The sequence below is a fragment of the Pseudochaenichthys georgianus genome, chromosome 6 (assembly GCF_902827115.2).
Source record: "Pseudochaenichthys georgianus chromosome 6, fPseGeo1.2, whole genome shotgun sequence".
Lineage (NCBI taxonomy): Eukaryota > Metazoa > Chordata > Actinopteri > Perciformes > Channichthyidae > Pseudochaenichthys > Pseudochaenichthys georgianus.
In genome coordinates, this window is record NC_047508.1 from 44,107,106 (window position 1) to 44,127,542 (window position 20,437).

The 20,437-nt window shown below is 41.5% G+C and overlaps 1 protein-coding gene across 2 annotated transcripts in view; it reads left to right on the top strand.

Annotated features, from left to right (window-relative positions):
• LOC117448337 (metabotropic glutamate receptor 8-like) overlaps nucleotides 1-20,437 on the top strand; it is a 210,540-nt gene that overhangs the window by 161,893 nt on the left and 28,210 nt on the right. For both annotated transcript variants that reach the window (XM_034085593.2, XM_034085594.1), the window contains exons 8-9: nucleotides 11,414-11,553; nucleotides 13,262-14,197. In XM_034085593.2, coding sequence (XP_033941484.1) covers nucleotides 11,414-11,553; nucleotides 13,262-14,197 — 1,076 coding nt within the window. The remainder of the gene's footprint in view (nucleotides 1-11,413; nucleotides 11,554-13,261; nucleotides 14,198-20,437) is intronic.

Genomic DNA, 20,437 nt, shown 5'->3' on the forward strand with positions numbered 1-20,437 from the left:
CAGAGGTCTCGGATTGTGTTCACACCGACCCAAGTGAACCGCACCAAGCGGCTAAACGCACCAGGTGTCGTTCAACCGGACTATACAAGGCAGGTGTGAACGCACCCTAAAAAAGCGAAACAGGCCCCAATGTGACCACTGGAAGACCTGACATGGCTGCAAAGACGCTCAAAACAACATCAAATAGAAACAAAATAACCACAAAGAGACTATACGGCCTAAATGAGACGCACAATGACTCCAAAGAGACCTAAAATGACCAGAAAGACGCCTAGAATGACAACTGACACACAAAATCATCACTTCTCTAAGCTCTTCCCTCTCGTTGCCTCATTTAAGCCGGCAAACTACAAACAAAACACCAAAAAAAAACATTTAAATCTGTCTCAGCAAAGAGTTGGACTGACTCGGCCCAGTTAGTCCTCTAATGGCGCGTTTCCACTGCAGGCCTCGCTCGGTTTGGTTACACTCCGACCGTCCACACTCACAGCAACGGCCTACAGACATAAATAAACCAGCGACTGTATTCTCCATGACACAGGCAGTCTGTGGTTTGTACTTGTTTAACTTCTGTCTAGTTTCTGAACAGATGTGAGGAGCTGTGAGCTCTGAGTGCTAAGAGCTAACGGCTGTGTTGTTTTTCTGGGGCTCTCATTGAAGATGACGTCACGGCTCCGCCTACACTGCGTTACTATAGTAACTACCCCAGTTCCTAAACTGTAATGGAAGTGCAGCATTAAAGTGAGCCGGGCCTAATAAGGTATCAGTGTGTTGTTACTTCGGCATCATTTAGAAACGTGTATTACAATTAAATCACGGTCAAATATGTTCATCTTGTTGTAGTTGTAGCCCCCTTGCCAGCGATTCTCTCTCTAGTTTAGCATACTCAGCCCGACTCAGCCTGGTTGTTCCTGGCCCTAGAACCACGATTTAGTCGGGCCAGAAAAAAGGTGAAAAAGTAGCCCCAGGCCAAAACTAGGCCAAGTGGAAACGCAACCAAAAACGGGCCCCGCACGGCTCGGCACGCTTAAAGCGAGCTACCCTCTGCAGTGGAAACGCGCTATTAGTCTCGGCTAGTTAAGTTCCTCATCACTTGAACTGTTGTAATCCATATAGTCGCTCTCATTCACATATTATGTAGTACACTGTTCGGTGATGTGATTTAATCGTGGCTAATAAATACTGCCTGTTAATCAGCAGTTATCCCCTAGCTGCTCTTCAGTGGTGATACCATCCAGGGGCGGTTCTAGGGGGGGGGGGGGTGCCCCCCTAACACTGACCTGTGGCCCCCCCAACAATGAAAAAAAATAATAATAATTTAAATGTATATTTTCTGGTACTCGGTTTGCCAAAAACCGCAGGATTTTGTTGCTGTAATGTGAGATTGTGCAGACACCCTTATGTAAAGTAGAGATGTAACTGTTCATTGCCTTTATTTTTATATAAATATGGTGTTAGTGCAAACATTGCACTATAACTTAAGCTGAAGCTAACAGTAATAACTATAAGATATATCTGAAATAAATAAGTGTACTGAAGCAAATACCAATAACTGTATTGCATTGTTTTCTTATGCGCAATTACTTCATACAGTCTAGTTCTCTTTTTCGTCCTGCATTTATTTTTAATAACTGGCCCCCCAGTGGCCCCCCCAGTCAAATTGGTCTAGAACCGCCACTGATACCATCATAAAATTCTGTGGACTGTGTTTTTAAATATATTATTAACCAGCACTTATTAATACTATTACTTAGTTGTATACCCCGTTTATCTAGGCCCTTTTTGTATCTTGTTTTATGTGTATATGTCACATATAAGCTCACTTTTCCCGGATAACAATGAAAGACAAGGCTAGGATTTTGTACTTGTTTTTCTTTGGAGACATGTTTGAAATGCTCCATGATAGGGTAAGTGAGAATGGAGAGCTGACGACAGAAATATTGTTTTCTATATAGTGTATATCCGGATTAATGTGGATGTACTCTTAGAGAGAAAATGTGTGTGGGAGAGAAATGGACTGTACTTATATAGCGCTTTATCTTTAAGAGCCCTCAAAGCGCTTTACATACTACATGTCGTTTACCCATTCACACCCATTCATACAGAGCAGTGTATATTACACTAGGAACTAACATTCACACACATTCACACACCGTTGGCCATCGGGAGCAACTCAGGGTTAAGTATCTTTCCCAAGGATACATCGACATGTTGACTGCATGGGCTGGGATCGAACCCACAACCTTCTGGTGGAAAGACGACCGCAGCCACGGTCGCCCCAGAAACTGTGGGATTTTAGCCTTTGCAGACCCTTTACATGCACTAAAACCTATATAACATTCTACAGGAAAGGGAAAACTCCCAAAAGCATAACAGGATCCCTTTAAATACACTTTTAATATGCAAATCATTACATGAGGTTGTGCATATTCAACAACATGGTATGACCCCCAGCAACGTTTTAAGCAAGGTTTAATACCAAAGACCTCCTGCAGGTTACATTCTGTTTGCAAAGCTTTAGTTCTTAGTGTTCTTTCAGAGGCTTTCTTTTATCGCTCTCTTTGAAAGCTGAAATATGAGTTCAGGGTATTACAAAATTAGCAACCACCTACTGTGATCTACCATCATTAAAATTCTGCGACATCAGCAATACGCTGAAAGCAGATTCACTTTATTTAGATACAGTTGCAAGAAAAAGTATGAACCCTTTGGAATGACCTGGATTTCTGCATACGTTGGTCATAAAATGTGTTCTGATCTTCATCTAAGTCGCAACAATAGACACACACCGTCTGCTTAAACTAATACCACACAAACAATTATATGTGTTCATGTTTTTATTGAACACACCACGTAAACATTCACAGTGCAGGGTGGAACAAGTATGTGAACCCCTAGGCCAGGGGTGTCAAACTCAAGGCCCGGGGGCCAAATCCGGCCCGCGACTTCATTTTATGTGGCCCCACAAGAGCTTGCAAAAAATATGATTTTATTATACGGTTACATGCTACTTTACAAAGGCACGTTGCCCATAAACTACATGTCCCACAATGCATCTGAAATTTGACGTTTCTCTCAGAATTTGACTTTTCTTTTTTCAAAATGTCACTTTTTTTATTTTGAATTTTTTTCCAGAATGTGGCTTTTCTTTGTAAATCATTTTGTGACATTCTCACTGAAGAGACTTCTGCTTTCAGACGTAGTTAATTATGAAAGTATTACCCTATCCGATAATAATCCAATGCAGAGCCAATAATGTAATATAATACATTATTTTATATTATGTTAAATATATATATATGTATTTTTATATAGTCTTAAAGTTACAACCGGCCCTTTGAGTGCAACCATAATGCGAATGTGGCCCGAGATGAAATTGAGTTTGACACCCCTGCCCTAGGCTAAAGACTTTTTCAAGAGCTACTTGGAGTCAGGAGTCAGCCAACCTGGAGTCCAATCAATGAGACGAGATTGGAGGTGTTGGTTAAAGCTGCCCTGCCCTATAAAAAATACACACCAGTTTTGAATTTGCTATTCTTAAGAAGCATTGATGTGAACCATGCCTCGCACGAAAGAGCTCTCAGAAGACCTGCCATTAAGAACTGTTGACTTGCATAAAGCCGGAAAGGGTTACAAGAGTATCTCTGAAAGCCTTGATGTTCATCAGTCCACGGTGAGACAAAGTGTCTATAAATGGAGAAAGTTCAGCACTGTTGCTGCTCTCCCTAGGAGTGGCCGTCCTGTAAAGATGAGTGCAAGAGCACAGCGCAGAATGCTCAATGAGGTGAAGAAGAATCCTAGAGTGTCAGCGAGAGACTTAAAGAAATCTCCGGCACATGCTAACATCTCTGTTGACGAATCTACGATACGTAAAACACTGAACAAGAATGGAGTTCATGGGAGGACACCACGGAGGAAGCCACTGCTGTCCAGAAAAAACATTGCTGCACGTTTGAAGTTTGCAAAAGAGCACCTGGATGTTCCACAGCACGACTGGCAACAAGTTCTGTGGACAGATGAAACCAAAGCTGAGTTGTTGGGAAGGAACACACAACGCTATGTGTGGAGAATCCAAAGGGTTCACATTTTTTTTTCTTGCAACTGTATATTAAGCTTCATTGTAAAGGGAAATATCTCATCGTACATCTGAGCAGTGGTGGAAAGTAACTACACTTACTTAACACTTTGAATGCCAGACATTTACTTGTAACAGAGTATATCTACACTGTGGTATTATTACTTTGACTTAAAGAGGCCCTATTATGCCTTTAGGGGTTTCCCTCTCCTGTAGTGTGTTATATAGGTTTTTGTCAGACAGAGATTGAAAAACACAGGCCGTTTTAGAAGAATAAAGCACGTTGTGAACATTAAAGGTGGGGTAGGTAATTTTGGAGGCACCAGCTCGAGTGCGCTCGAATTTGAAAATACACAACTGGAAAAAATTGGCCGTGCTTTTTACAGCACTACGGCTTCCACAGATGACATTTTTTAATGTATTTATTGTCAAAGCATTTAATGTATTCATTGAAATCGGGATTTTAAGAGCATTCCATGCAAAAAGTATTTCTGAAATAAATTACATACCCCACCTTTAAAGCGTGGAAACATGTCACAGTGGAGGCACAAAATACAAAAATGAACCTGAAAAGGAGCATAATACGTCCTTTTTAAGTAACATATCCGAGTACTTCTCTCACCTCCGCATGTGAGATCAAGGTATCTGAAGGGATTGATGGAGAAAAATGTAGCAGTTATTAGGTGTGAAATTAAAAAAACGTATCTTCGACCATACAACAAAACAGCTGAACAAGGATCGAAGGAAGCTGAACAAGTGTGAGGTAAGAGCGTGGAGGTATTATCACTCAGATGAATGGACCGGTTCGCCCACACTGCCCGCCAAGGTCTCCCAGAAAAGAATCGATACCGGAGCACTCATTCAATAAAACTGAGGCCTCGCTCTGCTGTGTTTCACTGCGACACACACACACTTCCTGTCAGCACAGAGAAGAGGAGCTGCTGCTGCTGCTGCTGTCGGATCCATTCGGGTCGAACAAGGAGATGGAGCACCGGGTCTCTCTCTGCTCTCATTTAATGACAATTCGCAGCCGTGCCATCACTGGCGGCATACAGAGTAACAACAGTCTGGAAATAAAGTTAACAGACGGTCACTTGACACTTTGAATTAAGTATTTATGGTGAAATCGCAAGTGGTCACAAGTATTTGCCAGTAAGAGTGGCTAAAAGAACTGACCTATCCCAAACTGATACTTACGGTATTTATTTTTTGTTGCATAAGGCCCACGAATGCCCAGTGTCTAACCGTCAGGGCCTTCAAGGTATTCAGAGAATACCCTGGAACACTCAGATAACTAAAAATCGATGTAATTATATAAATAAAATGAATAAATGAATCGTACCTGTGTTGTTGATCTGTAATATTACGGTGTTACGTTGATTTGTTTGTCCTTCTCGGACCATGCACTTCGCATTTCAGTGGTTTTGTGTTAGAAAAGAAAGCAACCAATCAGATCTTGTTCTGGGTCTCTGGGTAGAATATCCTTCAACCAAGGTATTCTACATCCTTGATAGAAAGCCCTGGCCGTTGCACTGAATGAGAGCGTACGTTTGGACTGACAGTTTGATCAACCAGTCAGATATTGATTTGTAGCCAATGGGCGTGTTCCTTCAGAGTTCCCCTCGGTTCCAGAGTATTCTAGAAGGCCCGCTAGTTAACTGGCTCCAGACAGAGGATCTAGATGAGTGCGACGAAGCAATTCATGCCGTTTTATTGTTTTTAACTTTAAAATGACAAGTGCAACAGGTGAAGATGATGTTGTAGCGGAATTGTTGTGAGTACCCTTTTCAAGACGACAATTCAGTGAAAAGACGGACATTATAACGGTGGGGGGGGGGGGGCGCGGCGGCGGCGGAGGGTGTGTGTGTCTACAGAAGGTCCAGTTGTGATAGACACGGTTCGCCACTGCGAATGACAATGTGCATCCATTAGATCATTGAGACTTACATGTGGAGTTCCTCAAGGCACCAAACTGGGGCCTCTTCTTTTTAATATCTACATTCGTCAATCTTCGGAAACAAAAAAACATAAGATACAGTAATTATGCAGCAGACACATAAATGTACTACATATTTCAACATTGGAATATGGTCCAATACAAGCACTGAGTATGTGCAGTGGACAAATGAATGATTGGATACGTCCGAAAGATTTAAAATTAAGGAACAATTGAAAGCACGGACAGGACAGAGGCATAAAATACAAATATGAAACCTGAAAATAAGCATAATAGGGCCGCTTTAACTTTGAGAAGCAGTGTTTAGGTTATAGGCATCTGGAATAATCCCCCAGAAAACTGCAGGTTCTTTTAAATGGAGGTGGAGGCCTTTCTGTTTGACGCCTTTTATTAAATCCACACATCTTCATCTCACTGCACTGTAACGTTTAGTCTTGATTTCTATAACAGTCCTATTCTTGTTTGCCTAAAATACCCTACAAGTGTGTGTTGTTTTCCCGAATAACTTTCTTTCATGGGTTCCACAGATTTGTCTTATTGTGTTTAATGACAAAGCTGCAGCATGTGTCACCACAGAGTTATGATGATTAACATGTTTGGCAATAATGTGAAGCGACAACGTTAATTCTGTATCAACAGATTCCCTGGACTGAAATGAAGTGAAGTAAAGTGGGGATGTAGAGGACGAGGTGGTGTTGATTGGGTGGGGGTTCTGCACCCTAAGGCGAGTTTCGGTGATTCATTGCCATGCTGATGTGATTTCTGAAGCTTTTATTCACGTTGGATTGAATCAAACCGGCGCCCACTCACTTCATTATAAATCATTCTTATATTTGTCATGATGTTCTGCTCTTTAGCTTCAATCTGCTGCTCTTCTTCTCGGCTTCAAAGATGCGACACTAATCTGCTTCCAGTTTGAGACTATGCTGCCCCCGGTGTTGAATTTGCCCTGCAGTGAGGAGTACTACTGAACCACAAAAATAACATGAATACAGCAGTAGCTAGAAAAAGAGGCGGCATCTGAAAACAAAACGTTAAGTTTAGAAGGATTACATGAACATTCAGGTCTTCTTGGTAATGTTTGAACACTTCAACATTTTGGATTTAAACAATTGGGGCCTTGTTTGTGATGCTCGAAGACACAGACAAAATACAGGAAATGTTTCAGACCACCTCTTCAAGTATTTTAAACATTCAGATATCATTCCACCTTGAATGCTTCTTTTATGTATTTACTCTTCGTGTCGATGCAATCAGTTAACTATCTAATCTACCCTAGATTCATGAAGTGAAAAGGTGTCAATGTATTTAAGAAAGACATCTTAATAATGTTAGTACAAAAAGTACTTTAGATGGCATGTCCCTCAAAACAATTAGGAATTGTTGTATACGAATGTCATTTATAGAATTTAAAGGGACAGGCTTGGATAAAAACTGTGATATAGTGTCTTCTTTTTTTTTCATTTAAAACTAAATATACATTTATATACTGTATATATTGTATATGTTATTTAGTAAATTACTCCTTGTTAAAAGAAAAATGTCCCTATAGCTTATATTTGAATCAGATTTCTGGGGGTTTAAAAAAAATAGTCTTTCAATTATTAAAAATGTGTATCCAAACAAATTATATTTATCAGTTTTTGTAATGAAAATTGAAAATATTGGTAAAAATAGGATTACAAATATATTTAAAATAATGGTCAGGTAAATCATTAAAGGGAATAACCAGTATCCCAGGTGAGAAACCAAAGTGTGTAAAACCTCAGAATATTATAGTCATCATGATTTACGCTGACAACCATAACATTTAAATCTAACTGAAGTCATCCCTTTTTAGATGTTGGTTGTAAAAATAATATGAATCTGCAGGCTAAATGTGAACAGTGTCAGACAGCATGAGATATTAAATTGGCAGGATTAAGTCAATATGGCAGCAAGGCGTTTGTTCGGTTGGTTTATTGGCAACTTGGCGGGGAAATTGGGATAAGATGAGTCACGCTGTGGAAAACCTGCATCGTCACAAAAACCAGAAAGAAAAATAACAGCTTAAAAAGACAACACATGGAGATACAATAATGTAGTTACCACACACTGGGCAGACAACAGGGACGTGGTCAGTTTGGATTAATGTCAGTTTGAACAGATTCAGTCAAGATGCCTTTTCGCTGAATAAAGGAAAATCAATCAAGAGTAGCTGTCTAACATGGTAAAGCAGGTCAACCGTTAAACACAGTTTGATGGTTCAGTTCTCCTGGAGAGTCCTGGAGCAGGATAACAAACCCCCAAACATCCCCAAGCACGTCGTAGAATAAAAAAAACGTCCTGCAGTGTAATCTACAACACACATATTTTGCTAAATAGAGCTAAACACATGTTCCTCCACCATAACTGTGTATTTTGCATTTCACATGTTCTTAAGACTACATTCAAAGGAGCACTTTGAGTGACAAGACCAGGAGCCAATCAGTGAAAAGGGTGGGACTGATGCAGCATTATGTATCAATATTGTATTGATGCATGGACTTCAAGAATGGATCTCCTGTTATATAAACTTTGATTTGAACATGATTGAATTCAGTTAAATTGGACTGTAGACTGTATTGGAAGCATTCAAGTTTCTCAGATGCACTTTTTAAATGTGTCCGCTTGGCATTAAGATTGTTTAATGACTTCAGTATTGTGATACAGCATATCTTATCCTGGAGCCTCTAAGGATTTCCAACCGTAATCATTGAGCTACCTCTCAGATCAAATGTAGGCCAAATGTAGGTTTGCCCACTTCACCAATGATGTAGGATAAAGTAGTTTGGACAGATATAGTAGTGGGAAACAAACAGTCTAGCATCACAAAACTACTGGTCGCAAACTTAAAAATACAAGCGTGATCACTAGGGGTGTAACGGTTCACAGAAGTCATGGTTTGGTTCGTACCTCGGTTTGGGGGTCACGGTTCGGTACGGTTCGGTACAACAAGAAAAAGCAAAAAAAAGTCCCAAATGCATAATTCCAGGTTTGTTGTTATTTATTTTGAACAGTAGTGCAAGTTTCAGTTTCAAATAAAGAACTCTGACATTTTGAATAATTAACTGTATTAAACACAAACCACACACACACAGATGGCCATATTATCTATATGGCTGATGTCAAACTAAAAGGTTTCATCAAGCTGTAAAACTAAAAAGAATGTCTTGAAAATATTACATCATAAATAATAAGAAAGTGTTTCCAGAGCGCAAAGTTGTTGAAAAACATTATGCCAAAAGCTTCTGTCTCTGGCTTTCATGTCTATTGGCTTCTTAAAAACAGCGGGGATCAGCTGTTGAACAGCTGTTGTCTTTTGCGGGCTCCGGTGATTGGCACATCTGGCTGATGCCTTCTGATATGATTTAGCATGTTTGACGTGTTTCCATTAGCATACCGCACCGCTGTAGAACAACGCCGACACACCGTCCTCCTCAGATCCACCACTCGCACACTTCATCGTTGTTGTAGTCCACAGGGAACCCGAAATGTTCCCACACAGCTGATTTAAAAGAAGCAGGTGGGTTCTAGCTCCTGTGTGTTATCTGAAATCGCCATACTAACTTTTCTTCTTCTTGTATTTTGTTCGTTTTGTTGTTGTGTTTCTTCTTGTTCTTCATTTGTTGTTTAAGGGCGGCTGGCAAACAGCTTTTAGGCGCAATACCGCCCCCTGGATTATTACATTACATTACATTACATTGCATTTAGCTGACGCTTTTATCCAAAGCGACTTACAATAAGTACATTCGACCAGGAAGACACAACCTTGAGGAAAACAGAATCATATAAGAACATCAGGTTTCAAAGAGCCAATCGTTTCAAGTGCTGCTCAACTGGCTTTAGATAAGCCAGTCCTTTATTAGTATATAAGTGCTCTGTTAGCAGTTCTTTGTTAGTCATTCTATCGCTCGAAGTGGAGTCGAAAGAGATGAGTTTTCAGTCTGCGCCGGAAGGTGTGTAAGCTTTCTGCGGTCCTGATTTCAATGGGAGCTCATTCCACCATTTTGGAGCCAGGATAGCAAACCCACGTGTTTTTGCTGATGGGAACTTGGGTCCCCCTCGCAGCGAGGGTGCAGCGAGCCGTTTGGCTGATGCAGAACGTAGAGCACGTGCTGGGGTGTACGGTTTAACCATGTCCTGGATGTAGGAAGGGCCAGATCCATTCGCAGCATGGTACGCAAGCACCAGTGTCTTGAAGTGGATTCTAGCAGTTACCGGAAGCCAGTGGAGGGAGCGGAGGAGCGGCGTGGTGTGGGAAAATTTTGGAAGGTTGAAGACCAGACGAGCCGCTGCATTCTGGATGAGCTGCAGAGGTCGGATGGCACATGCAGGTAGACCAGCCAGGAGGGAGTTGCAGTAGTCTAGGCGTGAGGTGACGAGAGCCTGGACCAGAAGCTGGGTCGCTTTCTGGGTCAGCTGGGGACGCATCCTCCTGATGTTGTAAAGCGTGGATCTGCAGCAGCGGGTTGTAGCAGCGATGTTTGCAGTGAAGGACAGGTTGTTATCTAGGATCACACCCAGATTCCTTGCAGTCTGAGTCGGGGAAACAACAGAGGGGCCGATGTTGATAGTTAGGTCAAGAGAGGGACAATCTTTTCCCGGAAGGAAAAGCACTTCAGTTTTGTCAAGGTTGAGCTTGAGATGATGAGCGGACATCCACTGAGAGATGTCAGCTAGACAAGCAGAGATGCGTGCGACGACCTGGGTCTCTGAGCGGGGAAAGGACAGAATTAATTGGTTGTCGTCAGCGTAGCAGTGGTATGAAAAACCATGCGGGCTAATGACAGATCCGAGCGAGTTTGTGTACAGGGAGAAGAGGAGGGGACCAAGAACAGAGCCCTGAGGGACCCCTGTAGTTAATTGACAAGGGTCGGACTCAGACCCTCTCCAAGTAACCCTGTAGGTGCGGTCTTTGAGGTATGAGGTGAGGAGGGAAAGTGCAAGTTCTTGGAGGGTGCGAAGGAGGATCTGATGGTTCACCGTGTCGAATGCAGCAGACAGGTCCAACAGGATGAGGACAGAGGAGAGGGAGGCTGCTTTAGCAGTGTGCAGTTCCTCAGAGACAGCAATGAGAGCAGTTTCTGTGGAGTGACCTGCCTTGAAACCAGACTGGTGCGGATTATAAATAGTGTAGTGGATGCTGCCCTGAATTACTTTTTTCCCACTCTTGAAAAAAAGCGTATACGTCGTGTGACTGCATGTGACGTCCGAACCGTGACGGTACGGGACGAATACGGATACCGTTACACCCCTATTGATCACACGACTTACTGTCCGAGCCAACAGAGAAACGTACACAAATGATAATCAGAAAGGTCTAACCTCGGTGTGTATTCTTTTCTTTGTGTTTTCCACAGGAAGTGCAGGGACTCCGGTCATGTTTAACGAGAACGGTGACGCTCCGGGACGCTACGACATCTTCCAGTATCAGATCAACAACAGGTCAACGGCCGAGTACAAGGTCATCGGACACTGGACCAATCAGCTGCATCTGACGGTAAGGATCAAGAATATTCAATGTTTTATATTTTGTAAGCATCTGTCAAACTGTTCATGAGACTGGTCCAAGGCATCATTTCAAAACCTTGATATTGGAGATGAACGGCAATAACAGATGGTGTTTTCTCAGTTGTCAAAGAGCACTTTTACATTTCATTTAGCTGACCCTTTTATCCAAAGCCATTTACAAAGACTTCTACATAGATCACCCATCATTGGACATGCCTACGGGGGTAATTTGGGGTCCAGTATCGATACTTCGACATCTTAACTGAAGGGGCTGGATGATTTAGTCTGTAATCCAAACAGTAAAGTATCTCAGATGCAACATGTACGTTTGTCTGCTTGACGATGCCAATTTGTTGTAATGAATTAAAAAAATGTAGGGAGGGGAAGTTTAAACTCAGACAGAAAACGTTATCGAAAATAGGTGTGGACAAGCTGCAAAATCTGCGTTAGAAAAAAAAAAATAGGATTCATAATATGTTATCGCAACATTTATAGACGCAATAAACCTGTTTAGGATTCTGGTTCCTCCCTCTTATTTTATCCGTTAATGATAGAATAAACTAAGATGTATGTTTCAAGTTTCAAGGCTTTATTGTCATTTGCACATACGGTGTAGACAGTGTTGGGAAAGTTCACTTTCTCCATGAACTAGTTCAGTTCACAGTTCACACATTTTAAAATGAACTAGTTCAGTTCATAGTTCATAATTCAAAATGTTGAACTAAAGTTCATGGTTTCAAAAATGAACTAATTTATAGTTTATAGTTATTCTTTCAATACGTTGCTGCGAGCTATTATTTGTCTCCTGTACGATGTCAATGGGATTTGGGTGGTAGTGGATCTGTTTTGGCTCTCTTTTTTATTCGCCACTCGCACATACTGTGAAAGGCTAGTCGTGTGCTTATTCTCAATGTGCCGTTTAAGGTTTGTTGTCGACGTCGTCGATGTACGGACTTGCTTTTTCAAACCGGGCGGACATAGTTTACAGGCAAACGTTTGATTTTTTCCGTCTGAGTCAGTACTGACTTTAACGTAACACTCTTTTAAATGCTCATACGCCGACGCCGTAGAGTCTGACTCTGAGCGAGTGCTGCAGCTGCAGCTGCTCTCGGCTTCGTCCATACTAATTCATTCATTCATTCAATGCTCGCCGGTTCCGCGGTTCCACATTGTTTGTTGTGAGGAGTCTGATATATTTAGTATATTTATATTTTAGTGCGACAGCCAGGGGTGACAGGCGCGTACGCGTCACAGGCAGCTTGCTGTTGCCAGGTTGGGTGGTTTTCCGCATTATTTTGAAGCCTGTTTACGGTGTGTTTTAACTGGGGTTTCGGCTGAAAGGCATATGAAATCTGGCACACCTTTGAACGCCGTTATAATACAGTGCTGATAATGAACGCCCTTTTGAACGCCGTTATACAGCGCTGAGAATGAACGCGTTCTCAATTACGTTCATCGAGCGGAAATACAGTACGTTCAGTTCACGTTCGCCCAAAATATGAACGCGTTCATGAACGATCGTTCATTGAACGCGTTCAGGTACATCACTGGGTGTAGATACGGCAATGAAACACTTAAGTCACAGGCTCCTCCAACAGTGCAACATATAGGACATAGAACAAATAAAACAGATACAATGAGTAAACCTATGTGGTAATAAACCTGCTTCTGATTGTGTTCCCTCCCTCTCTCCTCAGATGGAGACCCTCCAGTGGACGACGGGCGACTCCTCGCTGCCGGTGTCGGTGTGCAGCCTGCCCTGCCAGACGGGCGAGAGGAAGAAGGTGGTGAAGGGTGTCCCGTGCTGCTGGCACTGCGAGCGCTGCGAGGGATACCACTTCCAGGCCAGCGAGTTCACCTGCGAGATCTGCCCCTACGAGAAAAGACCCGACCAGAACCGAACCAGCTGCCAGCCGATCCCCATCATCAAGCTGGAGTGGAGCTCGCCCTGGGCTCTGTTTCCCGTCTTCATCTCCATCCTTGGCATCATCGCTACAACCTTTGCCATCGTCACCTTCGTCCGCTACAACGACACCCCCATTGTTCGCGCCTCGGGGCGGGAGATGAGCTACGTGCTGTTGACAGGCATCTTCCTGTGTTACATTATCACCTTCCCCATGATCGCTGCACCCGATGTGGTCGTCTGCTCTTTCCGACGCATCTTCCTGGGTCTCGGCATGTGTTTTAGTAACGCCGCGCTTCTCACCAAGACCAACCGCATCCACCGCATCTTCGAGCAGGGCAAGACGGCGGTGACGGCGCCACGGTTCATCTCCCCGGCCTCCCAGCTGGTCATCACCTTCTCGCTGATCTCAGTCCAGCTTCTGGGCGTTCTGGTGTGGTTCTCCGCCGACCCGCCTCACACCTTTGTGGACTACGGTGAGCAGCGTACGCAGGATCCCTCAAACGCTCGCGGTGTCCTCAAGTGCGATATCTCCGACCTGTCGCTCATCTGCTCGCTGGGATACAGCATCCTCTTGATGGTCACATGCACTGTTTACGCCATCAAGACGCGTGGCGTGCCAGAGACCTTCAACGAGGCCAAACCCATTGGATTTACTATGTACACAACCTGCATCATCTGGCTCGCCTTCATCCCCATCTTCTTCGGCACGGCTCAGTCGGCGGAGCGGGTGAGTTTGCCTCTCTGATAAATAATGTACTGTCATGTTTTATGTAATGTTCAGCCCTGCAGCAGGGTTTAGCTTATCAGTGGAAATAGACTGTCAGCAGCATCTACATGTACACACAGGCCTCCTGTATGTATTTATGTGACACTGACGACAGTCGAAAGTCCTGTTGTTTCTCAAAGTCAACTTTATTGTCAATCTTTCAGCTTGTGTGTACAGACGGAGAGATCGAAATGCCGTTTCCCACAATCCCGAATACAAAAATATATAAAAATATGTATCAAAATATGTATATCCTATAAATACACAATCGACAGACACATTTACTGTATACATATGCACACATTAAGACATAAATAAAAACACAACAATCGATACAAAATAACAGTCACTTCAATATCTTTGGGAAATGTACATTAGTGCAAGACTGTCCATAGCGGCGTAAAAAGCGTGGTGTTAAAGCTCTTTTTTACTCTACCGTTGGTTTTTTGGGGTATATTTTGAAAACTTGATATGACAACCAACATGTTTGGCAAAAAGTACACATAGAGATATCCAGATATTCAGTAAAGGCATTACTAATCCCACTCATGCTGTGAGCTAGGAACTCTTCTCTTGCTGTTTCATTTCAGATAGAAGACAAAAGTGGATTCTCGTTTTCATCAGCGTACCATTGTTTGAAAAGCTCTATGGCGAACTAGTTCACTCTTGAATTTGGAAACAGCCCTTTAACAAAATAACCTCAACTCAAAGTCCAATGTCTAGCTTGTTCCTGACCTTTAAACCACATGAAGAATGGAACAAGGATAGTGTTTTATCAGTTGACGATGTTAAAGCCTTCAATGTTTCCAAGCACTTTGTTTGTTTTGTCGTGACGCATAGTTTAAAAGTATCTTGACCTCGGGAAAAGCAGTTGGATAGATCAATCTCAAATCAAAGCCAACTTACTAATGTAGCATTTCCCTCCAAATCATGGTCGTAGGCTTTACTGATGAACCAGAATGTATTCAAACTTCAGAGCTTGAGCCTCTTCGGGGGGTGCTAACATTTAAACATACAGTACATTCTTCTCTTTCTCCGCCGTTACATAGAAGAGATTACTTTCTCCGTCACGTTGTTTCCAGAGCCATATAATAGAAGTGTTACGACATCTCCGTTCTCTCCAATGGACCAGTTTTTTACAGCAATGGCGGATCGTGGAGCCTCTCAATAGTTCCCCGGAAGTTAGCAGATCTGCGGCTAACAGCGCAGTAGAGTTGTAGCATAATAGACCGTTCGTGACGGACTTTTAAAGGTAAGAAGACGTTTAAAGATGTATATTGCGGATATTATCAGAACATCTGAATCAAATTAACTACACGTGTGTATTAAAGGATGTTAGTGGATTATCCCTTAAATCAGTATATTTTATTTTTTACGTTTACAGATAACAGATTAGGATTACTGAAACCACCATGAATTAAAGAAATGAATCTAATCTGAATTTTGAAGCCTTCCTTTCCTCCCTCTAAATATATCAAACATTAGGAAGTGTTGCTACTGACTTCCATTCAAGTTTAAGAAGATAATATTTGTTTTAAACAATTCAAAGCAAACAACAGCAACAGGCTCTTTAACCAAGGCAACGTTAGCCTAACATGTATCTTAACAGGTAAGATAGCTGTTCACACTATGTATATTTTCTGCTATTTTATTTCTATTTGAGATGTTTACATTTTCGATTGTTTAATTCTAGTCTTTTAACTGTCTTATGTACAATGCCTTGTCTTTTGCTGCTGCAAAGCAAACACATTTTTCCAAACATGTAAACTAGTTGTTCACACTAATCCTAATATTATCACTTAATATTAGCTAATTCGATTTTATTTTTGAAAACATATTGATGTAAATACATACACATATCGATTTGTTGTATAAATATTGCAAATCAAAAACTTTATTCACTAATAATTACCAAAAATCGTAGTTCTATCCCCTGTTATCAATGCATTCACATTGCCCGCCATGAACTTCCGGGGAACGATCCTCGTCTACATGAACCACGTGACGATAACCGTTTTTGGACTTCCGTTGTCGTAACTCTTCTATCTATATGGCGCTGGTTATTTCCAATGCCACAACAACTTCCTGTCAAACACGTAATCTCGCCTTCAAAATAAAAGCATTTAAATGAAACAGGAAGTTAACCTAAATTACATTTAAGATATATATATAAAACGAAAGCAACAAAAACAATGCAACATCCCCTTCAGTCTCATATAACACAAATTGGGTTATCTACAACTAGTTCAAACGTTTTTAACAAGCGGGTAATTGAACCTTTAACTGAGATTGTCAAAGTGAAAAAATGAAAAAATTCATTCAGGTACTGTTTCTTTTTTTTTAAAGGTAGGTCATGGACATTGTTTTGTGAGATGATCTTAATCTTTGTCCAACTCCTTTTAAGACTAAAACACTCTGAAAGGGTGCGTAAGGAAGCGCCATGATCTATGTATAGACACAGAAATAAAGACAATACTGTACATGTATCGCAGTGTGAGGCATTTTTGTTTGTTTATTTATTTAAAGGGCAGTGCACATTGATCAACATTGCTGTAAACGTGCCAGTATTAGACAGCAGGCTAATTTTCAACTGTTGTCCTTTTGGCGATATGTTAAATAACCACAACAAGACTAGAGAAATAAAAACATAATTAAAAAGCATACACTCAGATAGACAACAATCAATAGGAACAGACAAACATGCAAACAGATGAAATACTATCATACTATGATAAGTGTTCACATTTTTAATTGCATAAAAGCCAGTTCTTAAGATAGTGTTTAAATGTATGATAGGAGGTGTTATTCCTGATCTGTATTGGTGTTGTGTTCCAAAGTGTTGATGCCCTCACAGAGAAACACTGTTTACCAAAGGAACTGGACCTAAGAGGGACTACACAGTACCCTCTTAGGGCAGATCTTGTGGTTCTGCTGTTTGAATGTTTCTGCTGGGTGCCTTGCCGTTTATAATCTTAAAAATGAGACATGCATCAATGTGTTTTAAAAGATGTTCCCAGCTGAGCAGGTTATGTTTGTCCAGGATTTTGCAATGGTGGTATAGCTTAGGTTTTCTGTCCAACACTTTGAGAGCTTGTTTGTGAAGTGATAGCATAGGCCTTAATGTTGTGCTATTCGCCTGGGTCCAGCTGGTCATACAGTATGTTAGGTGGGGAAGGACCATGGCAGTCATATAGAGTTTTTGCTACAGGTATTGTCAAACAGTTCCTTATATATCTAAAGTTTGCTAGATTGTATTTAGTTATTTGCGTTACCTTTCTCACTTGTTTTTGAAGGATAGAGTAGTGTCAAGGATAATGCCTAGATATTTAAAATGTGTAACTGTTTGAATGACCTCCCCAGACACATAGACCTTGAGTTCACAGTGTGATACAGTGTTGGGCCTTGGTTTTTGCATGGACATACATGACAGTGTCATCGGCATACTGATGGAAAGTCATTTACATACAGGCTGAATAGAATTGGGCCCAGGATAGATCCCTGGGGTGCACCCAGTTCATTCCTCAGGGGTGGTGATGTCTCGCCACTTACCCTTACACACTGAACTCTGTCTGACAGATAGGAGCTCGTCCAGTCTATTGCACTGGGTGAGAAATTGAAAGACATTTTGTGAATGAGTACTTGATGATTGACTATCAAAAGCTTTCTTAAGATCTAAGAAGATTGCTCCAACAATGCCTCCTTTGTCCATTTTTGATTTGATATTTTCCACAAGGAAACAATTTGCGGTCTCGGCGAATGATTGGCTCGGAAGCCGAATTGCATGGGGTGTAGTGTGAAAGGACTACTGTTAAGATGTCCAGTCAATTGCTCAGCTACACATTTCTCAGAGATTTTAGACATGACGGGTGAAATACTAATGGGCCTACAGTTGTTTGCATCAGTTGTGTCCCCGGATTTGTGGGCTGGCACAACAATTGCTAACTTCCAGTCTTTTGGGAATGTTCCCCCCCTAAAAGAGGTGTTAATTATTTTGGTAATTGTCCCTGTGAGGGTAGTAGCATGTTTCTTTAGAAACAGAGAATCCAGTCCAAAGTGTCTTTTGATTTGGAATTTTTTAAAGAAGAAATTATAGAATTAACTTTGGATTCAGACGTCTCTGTCAGGGAGAAGACTGGCTGTGTACTATCAATAGGTATTCATAAGTATTACAGTTTCATTTATAATACAAAATACTTGTTGCATGGGCAGTGTATACTTGGTGTTTTGTTCTAGGGTAAATGGTAATTGAGTCAACAGGACTTTTAGGGTTTTGGAATATTTGGCCTACAAAACAATTGCATAGCACTGAAAGTACATGCTAAGAAACGACAAGATAAGAGGTACATTATTGATCCCAAATTGCGAAATGTTTACGTTGCAATAACATACAAAACAAAACGAGGCATTGCACATAAGTAGACATTAAAGAGTAGAAATAAATAATTCAGGAATTCAAACATCTCAAAATGGAATTAAAACGGCATTAAAAAGTAGAAAATATACAGTAGACTGTGAAGATAAAAAATCTATACAATCTGACAATCAAACACTATTGAAGTGTACTACAGGCTAGTTAGCGCGCCCTTGTTAGAGCAAATACGAACCCATTCCCTCACACTTTTGTACGTTATGTTTTGGTTTTGAGAAGGCACTACGCGTTCAAACAATGATTCAAACACTCTTACAAAGAAGTGACTACGGACCAGACATCTGAGCAGCCTGTAGTTGCTGTAAATCATAGAGAAACGCAGTGTCTAACATATGTTGAGGTTAGTTTTAGATTCAGGACTCATGACTTAGTTACTGCGTTCTGAATGATTGATGATTGATTAGATTCTGGTCACCACGGGCACAGCCTTGCCGGCGCTGCAGCTCCTCGACACAGAGCTAATTAGAGCGGCATCAAATGTAGCTCATTCAGACAACAGTTTTTGGGTTGAGTTTGCTGTAAGCGAGGAGCCAGATGGAAGATTATGCTCATTATGGAGTCTGTGGGGAGAGGACAGGTGGAGCCATCCACTGTCATTCCCTCCAAACTTTACCCGTCGCTTTTTCTTCTGCTACTGTTTCGTTATGTTTTGGGTTGATTATGTAAACATGTCAACTGATTTTCAATTAAGGTAAAACTAACCCGGCAATTTGTCTCACACACACACTTACCCCCAAAAGCCTGAAACGCCTCCATTGGACTCCTTTGTTTACTTCCTGAATATAATGACATCACTAAGTAACACTCGCGCTTCTATTGGCTAGCGCTCCAACACATTGTACGTGATAGGCTAAGGGGGCGGGACATCTCTAAGCGGTTGACCAATCACAACAGAGCCGGCCAGCTAACCAATCAGAGCAGACTGGGCTCTGGTTTCAGACAGAGGGTGAAAAGAGGTGCTGCAGCACAGGCAGTATGAGAACAATAAAGAGCTTTTTGAACATTAAAGAATGGAGACATGTAGAGACACTAGATACTGATATACACCTGAACATCAGCAGGAGAGGACTCTTTAAAGTAGAGACACTACATACTGATATACACCTGAACATCAGCAGGAGAGGACTCTTTAAAGTAGAGACACGACATACTGATATACACCTAAACATCAGCAGGAGAGGACTCTTTAAAGTAGAGACACTACATACTGATATACACCTGAACATCAGCAGGAGAGGACTCTTAAAGTAGAGACACTACATACTGATATACACCTGAACATCAGCAGGAGAGGACTCTTTAAAGTAGAGACACTACATACTGATATACACCTGAACATCAGCAGGAGAGGACTCTTTAAAGTAGAGACACTACATACTGATATACGCCTGAATATCAGCAGGAGAGGACTCTTTAAAGTAGAGACATTACATACTGATATACACCTGAACATCAGCAGGAGAGGACTCTTTAAAGTAGAGACACTACATATACTGATATACACCTGAACATCAGCAGGAGAGGACTCTTTAAAGTAGAGACACTACATACTGATATACACCTGAACATCAGCAGGAGAGGACTCTTTAAAGTAGAGACACTATATACTGATATACACCTGAGCATCAGCAGGAGAGGACTCTTTAAAGTAGAGACACTACATACTGATATACACCTGAACATCAGCAGGGAGGACTCTTTAAAGTAGAGACACTACATACTGATATACACCTGAACATCAGCAGGAGAGGACTCTTTAAAGTAGAGACACT